General features: G+C 39.5%; 1 protein-coding gene across 10 annotated transcripts in view; it reads right to left on the bottom strand.

Moving 5' to 3' along the window:
• Window positions 1–424: 424 nt before the first annotated feature.
• Window positions 425–16,416, bottom strand: part of SSPN (sarcospan) — a 114,646-nt gene continuing 98,654 nt past the window's right edge. For all 10 annotated transcript variants that reach the window (XM_030939066.1, XM_030939062.1, XM_030939064.1 and 7 more), the window contains 2 exons: window positions 10,778–10,864; window positions 425–4,447 (listed from right to left, as the gene is read on the bottom strand). In XM_030939066.1, the coding sequence (XP_030794926.1) occupies window positions 4,082–4,447; window positions 10,778–10,834 (423 nt within the window). In that variant the 5' untranslated portion in view covers window positions 10,835–10,864 and the 3' untranslated portion in view covers window positions 425–4,081. The remainder of the gene's footprint in view (window positions 4,448–10,777; window positions 10,865–16,416) is intronic.

Raw genomic sequence — 16,416 nt, 5'->3', positions numbered from 1 at the left:
ACCAACTATTTAAATTGCCTCAGAGTTGGTAAGAGGGAGTCCTTGGGTTCTGATCTGAAATGGAAAAGGCTGTCTGTTTTTCTTTATAATAAAATAGAGAATATGACTGAGTATATATGCATCCCATTCTCTAGGACAAACTTTAGTTGCTATTGGTAGATATAAAGTAAGAATCAGCATTCCAGGTAAGTTTTACAAGACTTTTTGCAGCCAGACTCTCTTTGCCTTGGGAGCAATTACAACCTTGACTTCTAGGATGGATACAGAGTAGCAACACAGAGACAGTCACTGGAACAAAGGAGTCACAATAAATATTAGTTTTTGTCTTTCCAAAAACAGATTTTTGAAATAAACACCAACAAGAGATTTTATGTGGACCAGTTCATTTGTAACATAAGTTACTTTAAAGCACATCCAAACAGTGTTTTCAGAGATTATGAAAATTGTATTAATAAAGAAAATCAGCATTACACATATCCCCTTTAAAAACAACCATGTCAAACATGTAGAAATGTTTTATTTCGTATTTGCTATTTGATCAATGTCAGAAAAATGAAACCACAACACCAAAGTACAGACCAGTATTTCTGAAGGGGATAATAATCATTTGAGATAATAAACTACTAGAAAATCAGAAGAAATGATTCAAGGTATTCATTTCAAAGGCTAAACCACTAATTCGTCATTCAAACAAATGTTTCCACTGCGACTCAATACATTTGCCATCAGTTCTTTTTAATGCTATCCTGAATACACAATGCACACCTAAAAACATGATAGAGTGCTCTGAGAAGAGTAAGAACTGATAGCCAACATGATTTACAGAAATGTATGGCTATGTAGCAATGGTTCGGAGACAATCTCTAGAAAATATGAAGGTACTCTTCATGATAGGAAGGGATTGGTTTTGCAGGGCAGCTTTGAAGTTCATTTCTGATTATCTTTAAATAACCACTCTACCCTTGTTCCTTGATCTCACCCTTTGCTAAAATTTTATAAATATATTCCAGACACACTGCATGCAAAAAGGGAAGTACAAGAATATTAAGATTCTCATGCCCTGGACATGAATAGAAAACATGTATATAATGTGTTCTCACTGTCAGAACAACCCATTGAAGTGTAAAGCTGGAAACCCCTCAGTAGAGAGATATACACTTTTAATCCAAAGGAAAAAAAAAAGTGAGGCCTGTTACTTGACTACAGTTTCCAGGGCTCTGGTGTAGCTATATTTTAGGCATAGCTCCAAGGAGCAGCCTACACAAATTTGGATGGAGCGAGGGAGGCACAGATGGTGGTCACGTGAAGGCACAGACCGATCGAGTGGGCTCGGCTACAAAGTCTGTACATTTAGGCTGCTGTATTCCTCCTATTTCAAGTACTGCCAAGTCCCGGCTCTTCCCCGTCTTTCCAAAGTCTTGATTCATTTAATTCTCCTGAAGGAGGTGGAAGAGGAGGAGGGTTGCGCAAATCTTACTCTTTCATGGTTTAGAGGAGACAGTCACCATCTTGGCGCCTTGTCAGATTTTAAATGTAACATTTTGCTAAGTGTAAAGCTGTGTATCTGTTCCTTTTCTGTTGCCATTATTGTAACTTCAATATTTGCAAAACACAACATCAAAATACTTCAAATCCAGCCCAGAGCAGTTATTCATGCAACGCAATTCTTACACTTATCAATATACAGCGAGCTCATAGCAAAGAAATCTTTTCTTTCTTTCTTTTCTGTTTAGTTCTTTCTATTCACTTATGACTTTTTTTTCTCTTTGGGATGTAAGAATGATTTAATCCTACCACAGTAATATCCCCATTTTATATATGTATAGTATACATATTATACTATTATATGGTTATACTATTATAGCACTTATTACAATGTCAGCTCTTACAGGTTGCATTATTTAGAAAAAGGAAGCACAGAAGCTAAAATGATTCTACCATTTGAAATACCCTGTGAATCACTGGTAAAGCCTAGAGCACCTTAAGGATATACAGAGTCTTAATTTTCAAATATAAAAACTTGCAGTGTTCACTATAAAATGTTGTTGTTAAAGAAATTCAGGATGCGCTTTCTGTGGTGCCTAATTCACGGTTACTAGCATTAAAGTGCCACTTTCTTACTCTTTAAGATTCTCAGTTATTTTCTTCTTTGTGTAGGAAACTCTATCAAAAATCAAAACGGATTCAGTTACTGGCTTTTTTTTTTTTTTTTTTTAAACAGGGCACAAGGTATTTTACAGGTCCTCATCATTCTTCTTGGTATTCTGTTGGTGTAACTTTTGTGTGTGAGCAGTTCTGCTCCGGAGACTTGTCCACTAAGCTCTCCAATGTGTCTTTTTGGCTGGAGCTAATGTGTAGGAAGGCCATTTTTAAAGCAAATCAAAACATTCAAAGGTTTAACATCTGTTAATCGGGTGTTTTATCTAGAGGACATAAAAGATATTTACAATCCTCTAGCTTACCGACTTAACGCTTTCCTTTACACTGGATATTTATATTGTGTAGAAATGGACATCATTATCACAATCCATGGAATTATTCCACTTTCTTCTAAGACAAACAAGAAAATGTTTTCTTTTTAGGTTAGAATTTCTTGATTAGTAAAGTATATCAATAGGCAATGCGGAGAGGCGAATTGAACTCAATTATTATCTTAATTTCTTCTTTCAACAAAGCATACTGATAGAGAAAGTTCTTGATACTATTTGTGTTTCATGAATTTCCATTTTTCCTTAAAATATGGACAGTTCAGAATTTAAAAATAACAATAGTCACAGAGGGAAGTCTCCCCACCTTGGGGCATTTGTGATTTAAACCACAGTCACTTAACAACAAAACAACTAAAACTACCCTCCAATTCAAGGCCATATTTCTCAAATAAGAACTTCAGAATATTATTTTGATTTTCTAGGTTGACTAAGCATATGCATTAATAATAGGATTATGTATCAAATACAGTTTCATGAATGGAACACATCAGCATTACCCAATCTTCCTCAGACATAGGTTGGTTGCCAAGAGAGATAATTTTCAACATATCACAAATGTGCTATTTGTATAAACACTTCCTATTACGAATGCTCTTGTTTTTGTTTAAATGAGTGTTTTTAACCTGAGCTATTAATCACATTTTTTTTTTCCTTGTGGTGCTTGGCTTTCAGAAGAGAGAATCTTCAGGCCTCTGCTCTTGTGAGAGTAATTTCTCTTAACACCGACAGTGTAGCGTAACTACAGCCAGAGCTCATTAAATAGACTTCTGAGCATAATTATAATTAACAATTAGCTAGAAATTAGTTTTAATGATTTGTTTTAGATGATAGAATAGAAGCATAATGTAATTATTTTTAAACCTTCTACATCATTAAGAATACAACTACCACCACCTTTCAATTATTGAGAGGCAATCATCTAAAGCATTTAGCAAGTGATCTACTTACAGAGCCAAGCTAAGGGAGCTGAAGAGAAGGGGGGTGGGGGGGGCGGCCCCAACCCAGGTGTTTATAATTATCTATCCTTTTGCAAAGCCTCTTCCGTTTCTATTCTGCTCTTTAAGCTATTTCATGCCTTGAAGACGTCTCTACCAGGGAAAATAAAGAGACTCAGCTCTTCCCCCACCTCCTGCCTATCTCCAAGACAGTGTGGCGCTGATGACTAGAGGTGAGAAGGACCAGAGGAAGATGCCACAAAATTTAGCAACTGGGCCTGAAATTCACCATTCACACCATCAAACTGGACTAACAGGAAAGAAGATTATGTAAGTAATGGATAAAATGAGTAACATGAATTAACTCCAGACTGTAAAGATAGAGCTATGCCATTCTTTCCTTGTTCAGTGTTCTGTTAACTTTTAATATTCCAAAATCAGTTTGGATCTTGCTTTCTCCTGAAGAATGTTAAAAAAAAAAAAAAAAGAAACCTGAAGAAATGCTATTTTGTTTCATAAAAATATAAAAATATTCATTTAGAAGAGTGACTATTATTTGTTGTCAATGTTTTTTCCTTTCTTTGTTTAAAAATTTGTTTTTGTATAACCTTAGCTACTCCATGTGCTATTTTTCTCTCGCAGCTTTGAGCAAGAATGTCAGATCTTTTGCTGGGGGCCCTCGGAAGCGGTGAGGGAGCGCATCCTGACACCCACATAGAAGACCTGGTACCTATGTTTCCACATCACAAAGCAGGCCAACAAGCACACAAGGCCGCAGACCAAATTAAGAATCATCTGGATGAGTAAAAACAGTTTGAAAGTGCCAGTGACGCTGGTACAGTCCGTCACATCCCGGTAAACAAAGGTCCTGCTGAGCGGCTCCGAGGAGGGCAGTTTGCACTGGCAAGAGTCGAGTGTGGTCTCACAGGTAAACTGTGTGAGCTGCGAATAGTGGTGGGCAGCAAAGGCCATGGCCAGCACACAGACCGTCAGGCCCAGGGCACTCAGCAGAAAGTATAACAGCTGCAAGAAAGCAGAAGTCTGGTTACAAAGAACATTGGATGATGATTTGCAAAGCTAATTCATCAAAACTGTTCTTTTTCTTCTCTCCCAGAAATTTGCTGATGGAAAGGCTGTCTCTTCTTAGAAACACAGCACCTAAGACACAGAAATACTTCCATGTTTGTTTATTAGCAGGTAGTTCTTAAACCCTGATCACATTTGCACTTGCCATCCAGATGTTGGGCCCTTTTCAAGAGTTATGACAACCATATTAGCTGTATTGTGGGATGTTTTCGTCTAGATATTGCCACAGTTTAGATGAATCCCAAAGAAGCTAGCCATCCCTGGGTGACATGTTGTGCTTATTTTGAACTCAGGAACTTCTGATATTAAGGCTGAAACAAGACTAGGAAGTAAAGAACAGGCTTCTGTAACGCAAACACTGTGTGAGCCAAAATTAGCAATGATGGGTCAACTAATAGAATAGGTTCATTTTTTAAAAGACTATATTCAATGTAGTGATTGCCAAACTGTATCCATAAACACGAGAATCCCCAGCAAGAGGTTGCTGGGAGAAAACAAATTATGGCTCCAGAAGTCAAGTAACTTGATGTCAGCTTCACTGCCTGTGAAACGTACCCCAAGCCCAATAATGACCATGTGAAATCCACTTCTAAATGGTTCCTCAGTCACCAAGGTTTTGAACCCTGTTGGCCTCCAGGTTAACTTTTGGATTGAAAAAGTCTGGTTAAAGTTCTCACTCTGCTGCTAAAGGACTGTGAGAACTCTGAATAATTTAGAGGTTTAGCTTACACCTGAAACATTCTGAGCAAAACTTGTGGGTGTTCACTGACATGACCACAATAAAATCTATGGAACAAGAAATATTTTTGTGATTGAACTCACCTGCTAGAAATGTTGCTCTTAATGGTCCACCTGCTGAGATTCTAGGTAAGGCTCAGAGTCCCTAGTTTTTGAGACTAGCATACATAGTTCTTAGTGCAAGAATTATATTACCACAGTCAAAAGTTGCTCTCTACAGAGAACAATTCTGGTGAATGGCCTCTTCACAAACTAATATTAGTTCCAGTCATTTCCAGGTTCAGATGAAAGTAGCTCTGAAAAGATGATGCCCTTCCCCCACCTTCCCTTATATATAATTCAAAATTAAAACATACATGTGACACTGTAAAATATGTGTGCAAAAGTCCTCCAAATGAGTGTTTTCCACACAGTGATGATTTCAAGCGTTTTCAAGTCTTAAATTTGGAATTCTGTATTTATATTTTTACTTTTTCTCTTTCTTGAGTGGTATGTGTGGGTGTGGGTGTACATACTGGTTGCTGGTGCCCTAAGCTTATGTCTGGTTTGCCTGTAAGGGAATCCATCAGGGATTACATACAGCTTGATTGTATATCTAAGGTCACTGGAAGAGAGTAGAATTAGTTAAAGCCATTTATTTTCTTAACACATCTTAATTAGTATCATGGATTCTTTAGATCTTTTCATCAAAGGGATCTTAAACACATTCTTTTTCCTTTTCAAATCATTTAAAGGATTGTCAGATGTAACCTAAGTATCTTCATCTGTGAAACAGTTTATAGAAACGTCTTATATCTCAGGGACATAACAAGGATTATACTCAATATTAGTGTTCCTTGGAGGAAGAGAACCAGATAAATACAAAGTGGCACCATCATAAAACTTTTTTTTTTTTTTTAAGAGATGGAGTCTTGCTATGTTGCCCAGGCTGGTCTCAAACTCCAAGCCTCAAGTGATCCTCCCACCTCAGCCTCCCAAAGTATTGAGATTAGAGCTGTGAACCACTTCGTCTGGACCTCAATATTTTCAGTGACTATACTTTATGCAAAAATTGGAGTTTTTAGCCTAAAAATATGGATTTATTTTGTAGGACCAAGGGAGCAGAATATTTGAACAATTCTGGGTTGTTCTGAAATATTCAGGCTTGATTACTGACTTCAAACTCTTGGTGCCAAAAGCCAAATTAAATTGTCTTGACCACGCTCTGTGTATGTGTGTGTGTGTGTGTGTGTGTGTGTGTGTGTATGTGTGTACCCATTGTAGCTGTGTTCCCAGTACAACCAGCAGAGAACTGGGAACAGTTTGCTCTGGGAACAATAGTATATCTGTGACTTTACTAGCAGGGAAGGCCCAGGTTAAAGTGATCATTTCCCACCTAGTAGTCATCTGCTTAGTAGAATGGCCCCAAATGGAGTTTTCTCTACTTGTTTTATCACCATCACTGGATGGAAGTGGCGGGGTAGGGTTCTTGTGAAAACCTTCCTACCTCTAACATACATACATCCTTAGACAGCAATTTCTTCTCCTTTTTTTTTTTTTTTTTTTTTTTTTTTTGAGACAGAGTACAGTGGCTTGATCTCAGCTCACTGCAACTTCTGCCTCCTGGGTTCAAGCAATTCTCGTGCCTCGGCCTCCTGAGTAACTGGGACTACAGGTGTGTGCCACTGCACCCAGCTAATTTTTGTATTTTTTTGGTAGAGACAGGGTTTCACCATGTTGCCCAGGCTGGTCTCAAACTCCTGACCTCAAGTGATCCTCCTGACTCAGCCTCCCAAAGTGCTGAGATTACAGGCATGAGCCACTGCAGCCAGCTCCTTAGATAGCAATTTTCTGTAACATTTGTTGGGGCAATATCTTGAAGCAATGACAATAATCCCTCATTCTCAATCTGCAGATAATTCAAATAGTTGAAAAATATTTTATTCATGATAGTCACAAAAATCCATTTGCTGAAAATGGGAATTTTGTCTATTTTAAAAGATGACTTTTTGGCTCAGAGATTAAAAGATGTGCCCAAGACCATTTAACAAGTGCACAGCAGTACTGGCTGACGATTAACAGAGTGAACCAGGGAGTCAGGCTGCCTGGGTCAGAATCCTGGTTCTCCCCTCACTAGCCATGGTCCTTGGGCAAATTCATCAATCCCTGTGCACCTGTATTTCTTCATCTGTAAACCTGGCATGATCATAATAGCGCCTACTTCACAGGATAATTACAAGGATCAAAAGAGTTGATGTCTGTAAAGAGCTTAGAACAGCGTCTGGTATACAGGAGCACTATTTAAGTATTTGTGAAATAATAAGCAAATTAGTAGGAATGGAAAGAGCTGCCAGTTCTCAGGACTGAGGATATTAATTCGACTGCTTTTGTCTTATTTTGTCATGTGGGAGTAACAACGCATTCTTGGCTTGTAGGAAGGATGTAAACATTTACACAAACACAGTGGTTGCTCAATTTTAATTGAACCGTTTATGCTAGACCCAAGGAGAACACAAAGAAAAACTATGCCCCTTAGCTTCCCTGAGTATGAATAAATTTACATCGTGCATATCTATCTCACACATAATGACTCGGCTTCTCCCAGTCGGGAAAGCATCAGGCCAAGTAAACTAGAAGAAGCCACGGAATGAAGTTTCTTATCCATTTTAAGACATAAATCCCCCTAAAGCCTGCGGGCTGCATCTGCAGCGCTGTGGCATTCTTCCTTCATGGCTTTTAACTCATCTGACAGCAACAAGCTTCTGAGTTAGAATCTGTAATTTAAAATCAAGTGGCTTGTTTTACCTACACGACACGAATAAACTATAAGGAAGAGTGTTTACGATGACCTTGGGAATCCGAGCAAATATATCTTGATAAAAGCCCGGCGCCGGAGGCATCTGTCTTGCGGGTGTCAGCCCATCAGCCTGGCGCTGCGCAGCGGGCGGAAGCGCGGTGGCCCCGGGCGCTTATGTAACAGCAGCGCCCGGGCGCGTCTCCGCTCGCTCGCTGCCTTTAATTGGTACCCGGCCTGCAGCTTTCACGTTCGGTGACCTCGGGAGGAGGGTGTTTCTGCTCCAATTTAATTACCTTCCCCGGTGGCCTGAACGAGAAGGGCCCCTCTGCAGCGCGCCGCTTGGGAGGAGGCTCCGCAGCAGCTCAGGGCCTCCTGGACAGGAGGGAACGTGTCCCGGAATGTTTCCGCAGGCACATGCCCCCTACACGTTTCCAAACCTCCAGGGAGCCCTGAGAAAGTCAGGCCACTAGGAAAGGCAGGAAGCGCGACCTGCAGCCGATGCCCAGCCAAGACTAGAGGCAGAGCCCAGGGAGGAAGAAGGAAAGCGCTGGTGGCATCGAGGGCCTGCGAAAGGACCCCACCCCCAATTCCCGACCCCCCAGAAGGCTGTCTCAGCTTGAGAAAAAAAAAGGGCCCGTGACTACTGTCTGTAAGAGAAAGGGATGGTGCGTGTGTGTGCACACGTGCTGACTACAATGAGACTGTCATCATGGCCTGTTTGCTTGTCCTGGCTATCTGGGCACTCAACAGGAGGAAATAAATCCTCAAACAAAGCTTAAGCCAGGGTCCCGAGATGGGGGCACCAAAACGCGGCTATGCTGATGAGAAACGCCCTATGAAGATGCATGTTATGCCTCCGCCCCCCCCCCCCCCCAGTAGTGTGAGAAGCATAAGGGAAGTCAGCTGTCCCCTGTTGTGTCATTGAAAAACCTGGAGATGAGCTGAAGCTCACTTTCAAACTGAAGATAATGTAGCATGCAACCTTAGAGAGCTAGCAGCAAGCACCAAGAAAGGTCATGTTCAGGAGAAGAGAAAAGTGCCTCAGTATTTGTCAATGCCTGTCACGGGTGGAAAAAAGAGGCAGCTAATAGATCTTCCTAGTGGGGAATCCTCAACCTGGCTGACATTGGCAGTGATTTTTTTTTCTTTTTTTTTTTTTTTTTTTTCTCTTACTCCCTATTTTAACCAAGGTGCAGATGTTGAAATGGCATTGGGGCCTCTCTTAAGCTGATGCTTTTGCCTCTGCTGTTTTCTGGGATCATCTCGGGGGAAAATGAAGGCATTTCACATAAACTAATAAAAACCTAGTTTGAGGTGTTCTTCAGCCACTGGATGAAGTTCTTGTAATTTAACAGGCCATTTCTTACTAAGCTTTCTGGCTTCATTTTTTTTTTTTTTTTTTTTAATCACCAAGCCTTGCTGTTTAGTCAAACCTCTACAAAAAAATAGTAAACATAGACTGATGTCTACACTATCTGGCCTTCTTTCAAGGAAAGTCATCAGACAGAAAAGTATAATTTCCAAATGAAGGCATATCCACCAAAATTCTAACTTCATCATTTAAAAAAGTAGTTATCTATTAATTTTTTACCTATTGGAGAACATTTCAAAATTAGAGAAAAACTGAAAAATGCAGATATAATCCCACCACTGATAGATAATTGTATTTTCTATGCTCATTAAGAGCTTTTATTTTTTCTGTAGGATAATGTCATATATTTTGTGTAACCAGCTTTTAAAAATTAGTTATTATAATGTAAACTTTTGTATTATATTAATTACTTTTTATAGCATGATTTTAAAAGATATCATCCCATTGCTTTTTTTATGTCAACAGCTTCAATTATACTGGAATCTTCCAACACATCTTATTTTTTTCACCTTAGTAACTTCCAAATAATGTCATTCACTTACTTTTATGTCTGATGTTTTCTCATTGTAGTGAACAAAAAAATCCAGTTTTTATACGTTTTCTTGTAGAAAAAAAAATAAGTTAGTGGACAAAATTTAAAAAAAAAGATTAAAGAAAGCTTTGTATTCTTTGCTACAGTGGTTGAGAGAAAATGTAGGAACTTGCTTTCTACTAGCTCTGATTGCTAAGTTCTGTGTCTATGGCCTCACACTCTGAAAGCGAGTGTCTTTGCTTCCCTTTGGGGTAGATTCTGTTGTGCAGTGAAAGTGCTGTGTACTTGAATTGGCTCCAGCCAAATGCACTGTCCCTCACAGAAAAAAGATACACACAAATGAAAGACACACATGCTTGCCAAACCACGCATATCCCATCGCCCGTCCCCCACTTTGCCCTGAGAGTCTTGGCACAGAGCATTTGGATGCACCCAATGTACTTTTTCTGTCTCAGTGATCCCACCTACAAGAGGAAATACACTTAGACTGCTTCATTATTAAAATATCCCAAATAACCCCCGAGATATGGAAGTGGGCACTGAAAGAGATACCTTTTTTCTGGCCAAGTGTTTTGTTGAACTGATGAATTTTCAATATTCCTTTTAAGGGCATTGAAGGACAGACTTCATATCCTCCAGGCCAACCCAGTTCATGGAAATTAAGACTTAAAAAAATCAGCAATACCTTTGAGGTCTGGATCAATGCCCTCTTAAAACATTTTTTGGCCTGCCTAAAAATGCAATTTCTAGACTAATCAGATATGCAACCCCTTCAGAAGGCACTCCTTTATTTTGTACTTGAGTTTCTTTCTATGTGATGATAAAAGAGAAAGAACAATCACAACTTACTTTCATAGAAAATTGAATACATGTCCGTTCGTCAACCTGATATGAGACACAAAGCATAAACAAGCCAAGATAGGCCACTAAGCAGACCTGCAATGGAGAACACAGAAGAAAGGATGTTATCAGGGCACATTGTGCGTTCAAATGACATCAGTCTCAGCGTCTTGTCCCAGTCACATCCATGTTATAAAGCTGTTCATTTCATTTACTTATCTTTATGTACCGTGTTTTTCTTTCAACTGTTGGAAAACCACTTTAAAATTAGTAAAATCAATTGATTTCCACTTAGCCAGCATTTACTAAGTTCTTTTGATATGCCCGGTACTATACAAAATCCTTTAGAGTATGTGATGAGGAATAAAGTTTACTCAGTGTTCATCAGTTTACAATCCAGTGAAAGCCAAAATAAATGCACACCATATTCTAAGGCAGGACATTTCATGTTAAATATTATTCAAAGAAGTACAAAAAGAGGAAGAAATTACATTGAGTTGGGCGATATAAAAGGCTTCCATTAAGACATGGATTTGAAATGGTCCTTGAAAGAAATGAAACATGATTACTAACATTAGCTGAATATTTACTACATGCTGGGGCTCTTCTAAGGGCTTTGTATTGTATTCCTTCTGTAACTGCTTTATATTGTATGCCCTCCTGTAATTGCTACAAAATCCTATAAGGTAGGTGATACTATGATCCTCATATTGTAAGTGAGAAAGAAAAGGCACAAAGCCTTTTCTTTGGAACCAGGATTCAAATCAGGTAGCTTGGGATAAAGCAGCACCATAAGCAATAGCACAGAGGAAGAGCCGCACAAAGAATGTGTTGAAAGAACAGCAAATGCACACCCATAGTTTAAAATAATGACATATAGGCTGGGTGCAGTGCCTCATACCTGTCATCCCAGCACTTTGGGAGGCTGAGGCGGGTGGATCACCTGAGGTCAGGAGTTTGAGACCAGCCTGGCCAACATGGTGAAACCCTGTCTCTACTGAAAATACAAAAATTAGCCGGGCGTGGTGGTGTACACCTGTAATCCCAGGTACTCGGGAGACTGAGGCAGAAGAATCGCTTGAACCTGGGAAGCACAGGTTGCAGTGAGCTGAGATTGTGCCATTGCACACCAGTCTGGGCAACGTGAAACTCTATCACAAAAAAAAAACAAAAAAATATAGAGCACAAAGGGTAGGATGAAAATCTGGGGATACAGGATTGATTTAGTAAGTAGTGGCACTCCCTTGAAAATTTTGTGAGAAGGGAATGACATGATTTGAGACACACATTTCAGGAAAATTAGCAGTGATGTTGGGTGGGTCGGCAGTGAGAACATCAGGGTATTATTTTGCTAATCTGAGAAAGATCAACATATCAGGTGAACCAGAGCTCAGATAGTAGCACGCAAATTCAGAAAAAGAGATGGAGATGAGAGGCACAGTAAAAGCTGAATCTATATATCTTGGCTATTGCATAACTGATGGGAGGACCTCAAGAGGGAGAAACCGGAAGTGACTTCCACACTTTGGAGCATCAGTGACAAAAAGACGGTGGACGTGCCTACTGAAAGAAGGCTGGCCAGAGAAACAGCAGCTTTGAGGGAAAATATACTCAATCTGTTCGTTAAACTGCATTTCCTTTTTCATGAACTAGACTTTTTAGAACTAGGATTTAGAGTTTCTAATCAAAGCATATCTATTCACATTGAATTTTGGAAAGCTTAAAACATTGATAAAGTTCCACACTTTTAAAATAGAAAATATAAGCAACAGAATTGCATTTCCTGATAAGCACAATTATCCTAGAGACAGATGTTGAAAGAGTGGCTGAGAGTCACCTAGCAAGTCATTAAACAACTGGTTTGCACATACTCATACTTCCTACCCCAGGGTCAGCTTCAAACCAAACCATTTGCAAAGCCAACATGGCATATTCAGGTAAAACTTCTATCATCTTCTCCCTTTGGTTACACAATCAATAAGCTACCTATGCCCTCATCCATTGCCAAGTTATAGGTTGTTCAGATTTCTATTGGACCATGAAGTCAAAAGCCAAGCCTTCTCTTACTACAGACTGTTTCCAGGGTTTTCCATCATTGAAAGGAAATGGTTGGTTGGCTTAATAGCAGGATATAATATTTGCAGTGGAGAGACACAGCATTAAAACATGTGAGCATGGCATGAACTGGAGAGATCTGGAGAGAAGACAAAACAGATAGGACCCAGGGAGGCAGCTTTTCAGCAGAAGACTTGCAGATACAAAAGTAAAGATACTAAAGTTATTCGTATAGCCCCTAACGTGGCATTTTCAAGTCAGGATGAAGCTCTTTTGTAAAGTTCATTTGTAAAAAATACTAAATTGAAGAATAAGTTTGATAAGCACTGTAGGGATTTACTACTTATTCTCACATTAAGAATTTACAAAACTTGAAACAATCAAAGAAAGACCTACTTTTTGTTTATTGGTGACACACCAGATTGAGGTTTGTAATCCTGCTTATATCCCTAGACACATGCCTGTGAGTTTCTGTCTGCAGGTGCAAAGGGTCAGGCTCTCCCACATAACTGCCTTCTTCCCTAGAGACTACCAGCTGAAGTTGACAATCGCCAAGACTTTCCTCTTTGTCTTCATAAGAGACACATTCCGGTAATAAGGCCTAACTAGCACCTTAAAAATCTGATTCAGTGCCTCTACTTGAACAACATTTCTGATTTCAGCAGTAGCTACTTCTTTGTAGCCTTCCTTTCTTCCAGAAAGAAGTCGCATAGGAACACATGACCTCATTCTAGAGCATTTCACTTATTCAATTCACAGAATTTTATGGAGGACATACAATAAGCAGGCCCTGTATTATTGTATGATCCTGGGAAATGAGAGATGGAAAAACAGGCCCTAACACCAAGGACTATCCAGCACCTAAGGATCTCCCAGTCCAGTGGGAAAAGAGAGGATAATGCAGTTGGGCTATTGTAAAAGTACTAGGAGTACATCTGCTATAGGAATACCCAGAAGGAATAACTACCCTGATGGAAACTTGGGGAGACTTCCTGGAGAAAGATGAGTTTTGAGGATATGCAGAAAGTGGCTAGAAAGAGAGTGTGAGGAAAGGTATTCTGTGCAGAGAGTAATAGAGGTGCAAAGGCACGAAGAAAGGCAGAGTAAACATTTGAGGATTCCTCTAGGTCCAGTGCAGAGAAAAAATTAAAGGCAAAAGACATGTTTGCAGCAATGGACAGGAAGTAGATCACAAAGGACTTTGATTTCAACTAGGACATTTTTAGCAGTAGAAGGGCGTGACTGACTTTGCCTTTTAGAATGGTCCTTCTGGCTATGAAGAATGGATTGGATGGGGGCAATTCTTGGGAAGAGAAGACCACCTAGAGGCCATTCTTCACCTGAGAAATGATAAGTGTCTGAGCTCAGGTAGAAGTAGTGATAGGGAGTGGGTGTGTTTGAATGACAGTAAAAAAACTGAATCCACAGGTTCTAAAGACTGATTAAGGTAAAGATGTAAGAGCTGAGGAGAGGGAGAGGTCAGGAAGGTGCTGCCAGGTGGGTGGTGTGGACATTTAATGAGATAAGATAGAAAAGGAGGGGCAGAATGGGAGTGGGAATGATGATCCCACATGGACACAAAGTGCAGCCATATGGGCTTAGAGCTCAGGGACGAGACCTGGGCTGGAGACGATTTGTTAGTCATCACCATATGTGAAGCAGTTGACACCATAGGAAACAGTGGCCCATCCAGAGAGAGTCTGAAAACAGAAAAGGGCCCAGTTAGTTACCCAGTTACGAAGAATCTTTGAATTTTTTGAACAGAAAGCATCTCAGGTGTATTTCTTATAATTATAGTTCTATGTCATGTCATATCTAAAAATTATGAAATGGATTGTCCTTTTAGATTTGTCCTTTTAGATTTTTGAAAGCTTCAATTTAGGTTCTTGTACAGGGTATTTGCTACAAAGCTTAAATGTATTCAACATATTTTAATTTCTCGGCCTTCTGATAGGGCTTGATATGGTCTAAGGTGAGAGGGGACTTTCATTTTTTTTACCTACAGCTTTGCGTGTTATAACAAGACTTCTTTATCAAAGAGTTTATTGATGTTCAGTGTAAGCATGTTTTAGAAGGGTAAGCTTTACTGATACTGAACTAAAGGTTTTCTGGCCATGGAGAGAAAACCAGATTTCTCATGCTAGACTAAGGGTTTTGTTTCCTGAGCTGGCAGGACGTGGACGTGCCAGGAAGACACGGCATTCTGGCTTCCCAGCAAGGAAGGGGGAGCTCATGTTAGTGGGCAGTGAGACCCGCCAGGCCTATCTGGAACGACATTCCTAGAGTCCAGGCCAGAGCTCCCATTAGATATGGTGAGGTGAAGCCCATGGCACAGGAAGAAGGCAGTTATGTAAGGATTTCAAGAAGGCGCTTGTTGGACCAGACACCCAGATGGCGGTGTCACAGAGCACAAAGCCAAATGGCACATGCGTGGTACTGGGAAGGCTAGTGCTGAGAGGGCAAAGGGCAACTAGCATTTAAGAGCTTGTTGAGATTTAGTCAATGTGCATGTAAATAATTAAGTTGATAAAAAAAGCTTAAAGTGATTTTTAATGGAAAAAAGAAAGACAGTAATCATCACTTTAACTTATTTTTGGATGTGTGTTTCTACAATTGGTTTAGCGTGAAGAGAAAACTGAGGTCCTAAATTCCACATTCTGCCTGAAGATATCTTTTTTGTCCATGCAGAGTGAAGTCTGCATTTTCTCTTGTGAGCTAGAAAGTTAGACAGGGCTGAAATGGTCTCTGAATGTTAAATCAATTTTTGTGGATGTGCGAGTCCTGAGTCTTGTCACACATTGTCTTTGTCTTTGTTATTTGGCCTATTACACCTGCAGTGGTGTCTTTTGAGGGTTTGTACTATGAATAAAAGGTAGATACTGGACCAGTGTCTCGGAGATTTACCTGCTTATTATTTTTTTCCTTTTGATTTTGTCATAGCTGGAAGGTACCACCCTAAAACATTTTGCGAGAATGAGAGTTATTGATATTTACTCTCTCCATGTCGTATGTATTTATATTCTGGTCTTGTGACATTCACACAACCTCCAATTTATTTGTTTTCTTCTTTTTGTTGTCAACAGAGTTGCTTGACAGGGTTGTCTGGGGAATACAACCTTCCCCTGTCAAATGCCTTTCAATGTTTTTCTTCTCCTTCCTTACCCCTGTTTCATCGTGTACCTGCAATGGGACTCTATTTCTGTTAGTTAATCAACTTTCAACTTTGTATTTAAAGTGCTTTAATCCAATCAATATAGTAACAAGATGAACTCTCATCTCATGTTTACAAAATCAATTGATCAACAAGAGAAGTAGCAGAACTGTAAATGTTTCTCCGGATATCTCTTAAGAGAATTTCCATGGATTGTCACCTATTTAATAAACATTAAGGTAAAGTATTAGAATTCATTTTCAACAAATGATAAATATATTACAGTTTGTTAACTGAGGATAGTCTTAGGAGGATTGTTTACACATAATAGACCAAAAATTAAATGGCATGCAACAGAACATTTCACATGGATCTATTAAAGGCTGCTTATCCCATCAAGATTTCAGAAAGACTGGAGAGAATATTTTAGCCTGACTTAAAC

Source organism: Rhinopithecus roxellana, chromosome 10, assembly GCF_007565055.1.
Source record: "Rhinopithecus roxellana isolate Shanxi Qingling chromosome 10, ASM756505v1, whole genome shotgun sequence".
NCBI lineage: Eukaryota > Metazoa > Chordata > Mammalia > Primates > Cercopithecidae > Rhinopithecus > Rhinopithecus roxellana.
Note: the sequence above shows the minus strand (reverse complement) of the source record. Positions and strands in the feature narration are given on the sequence as shown.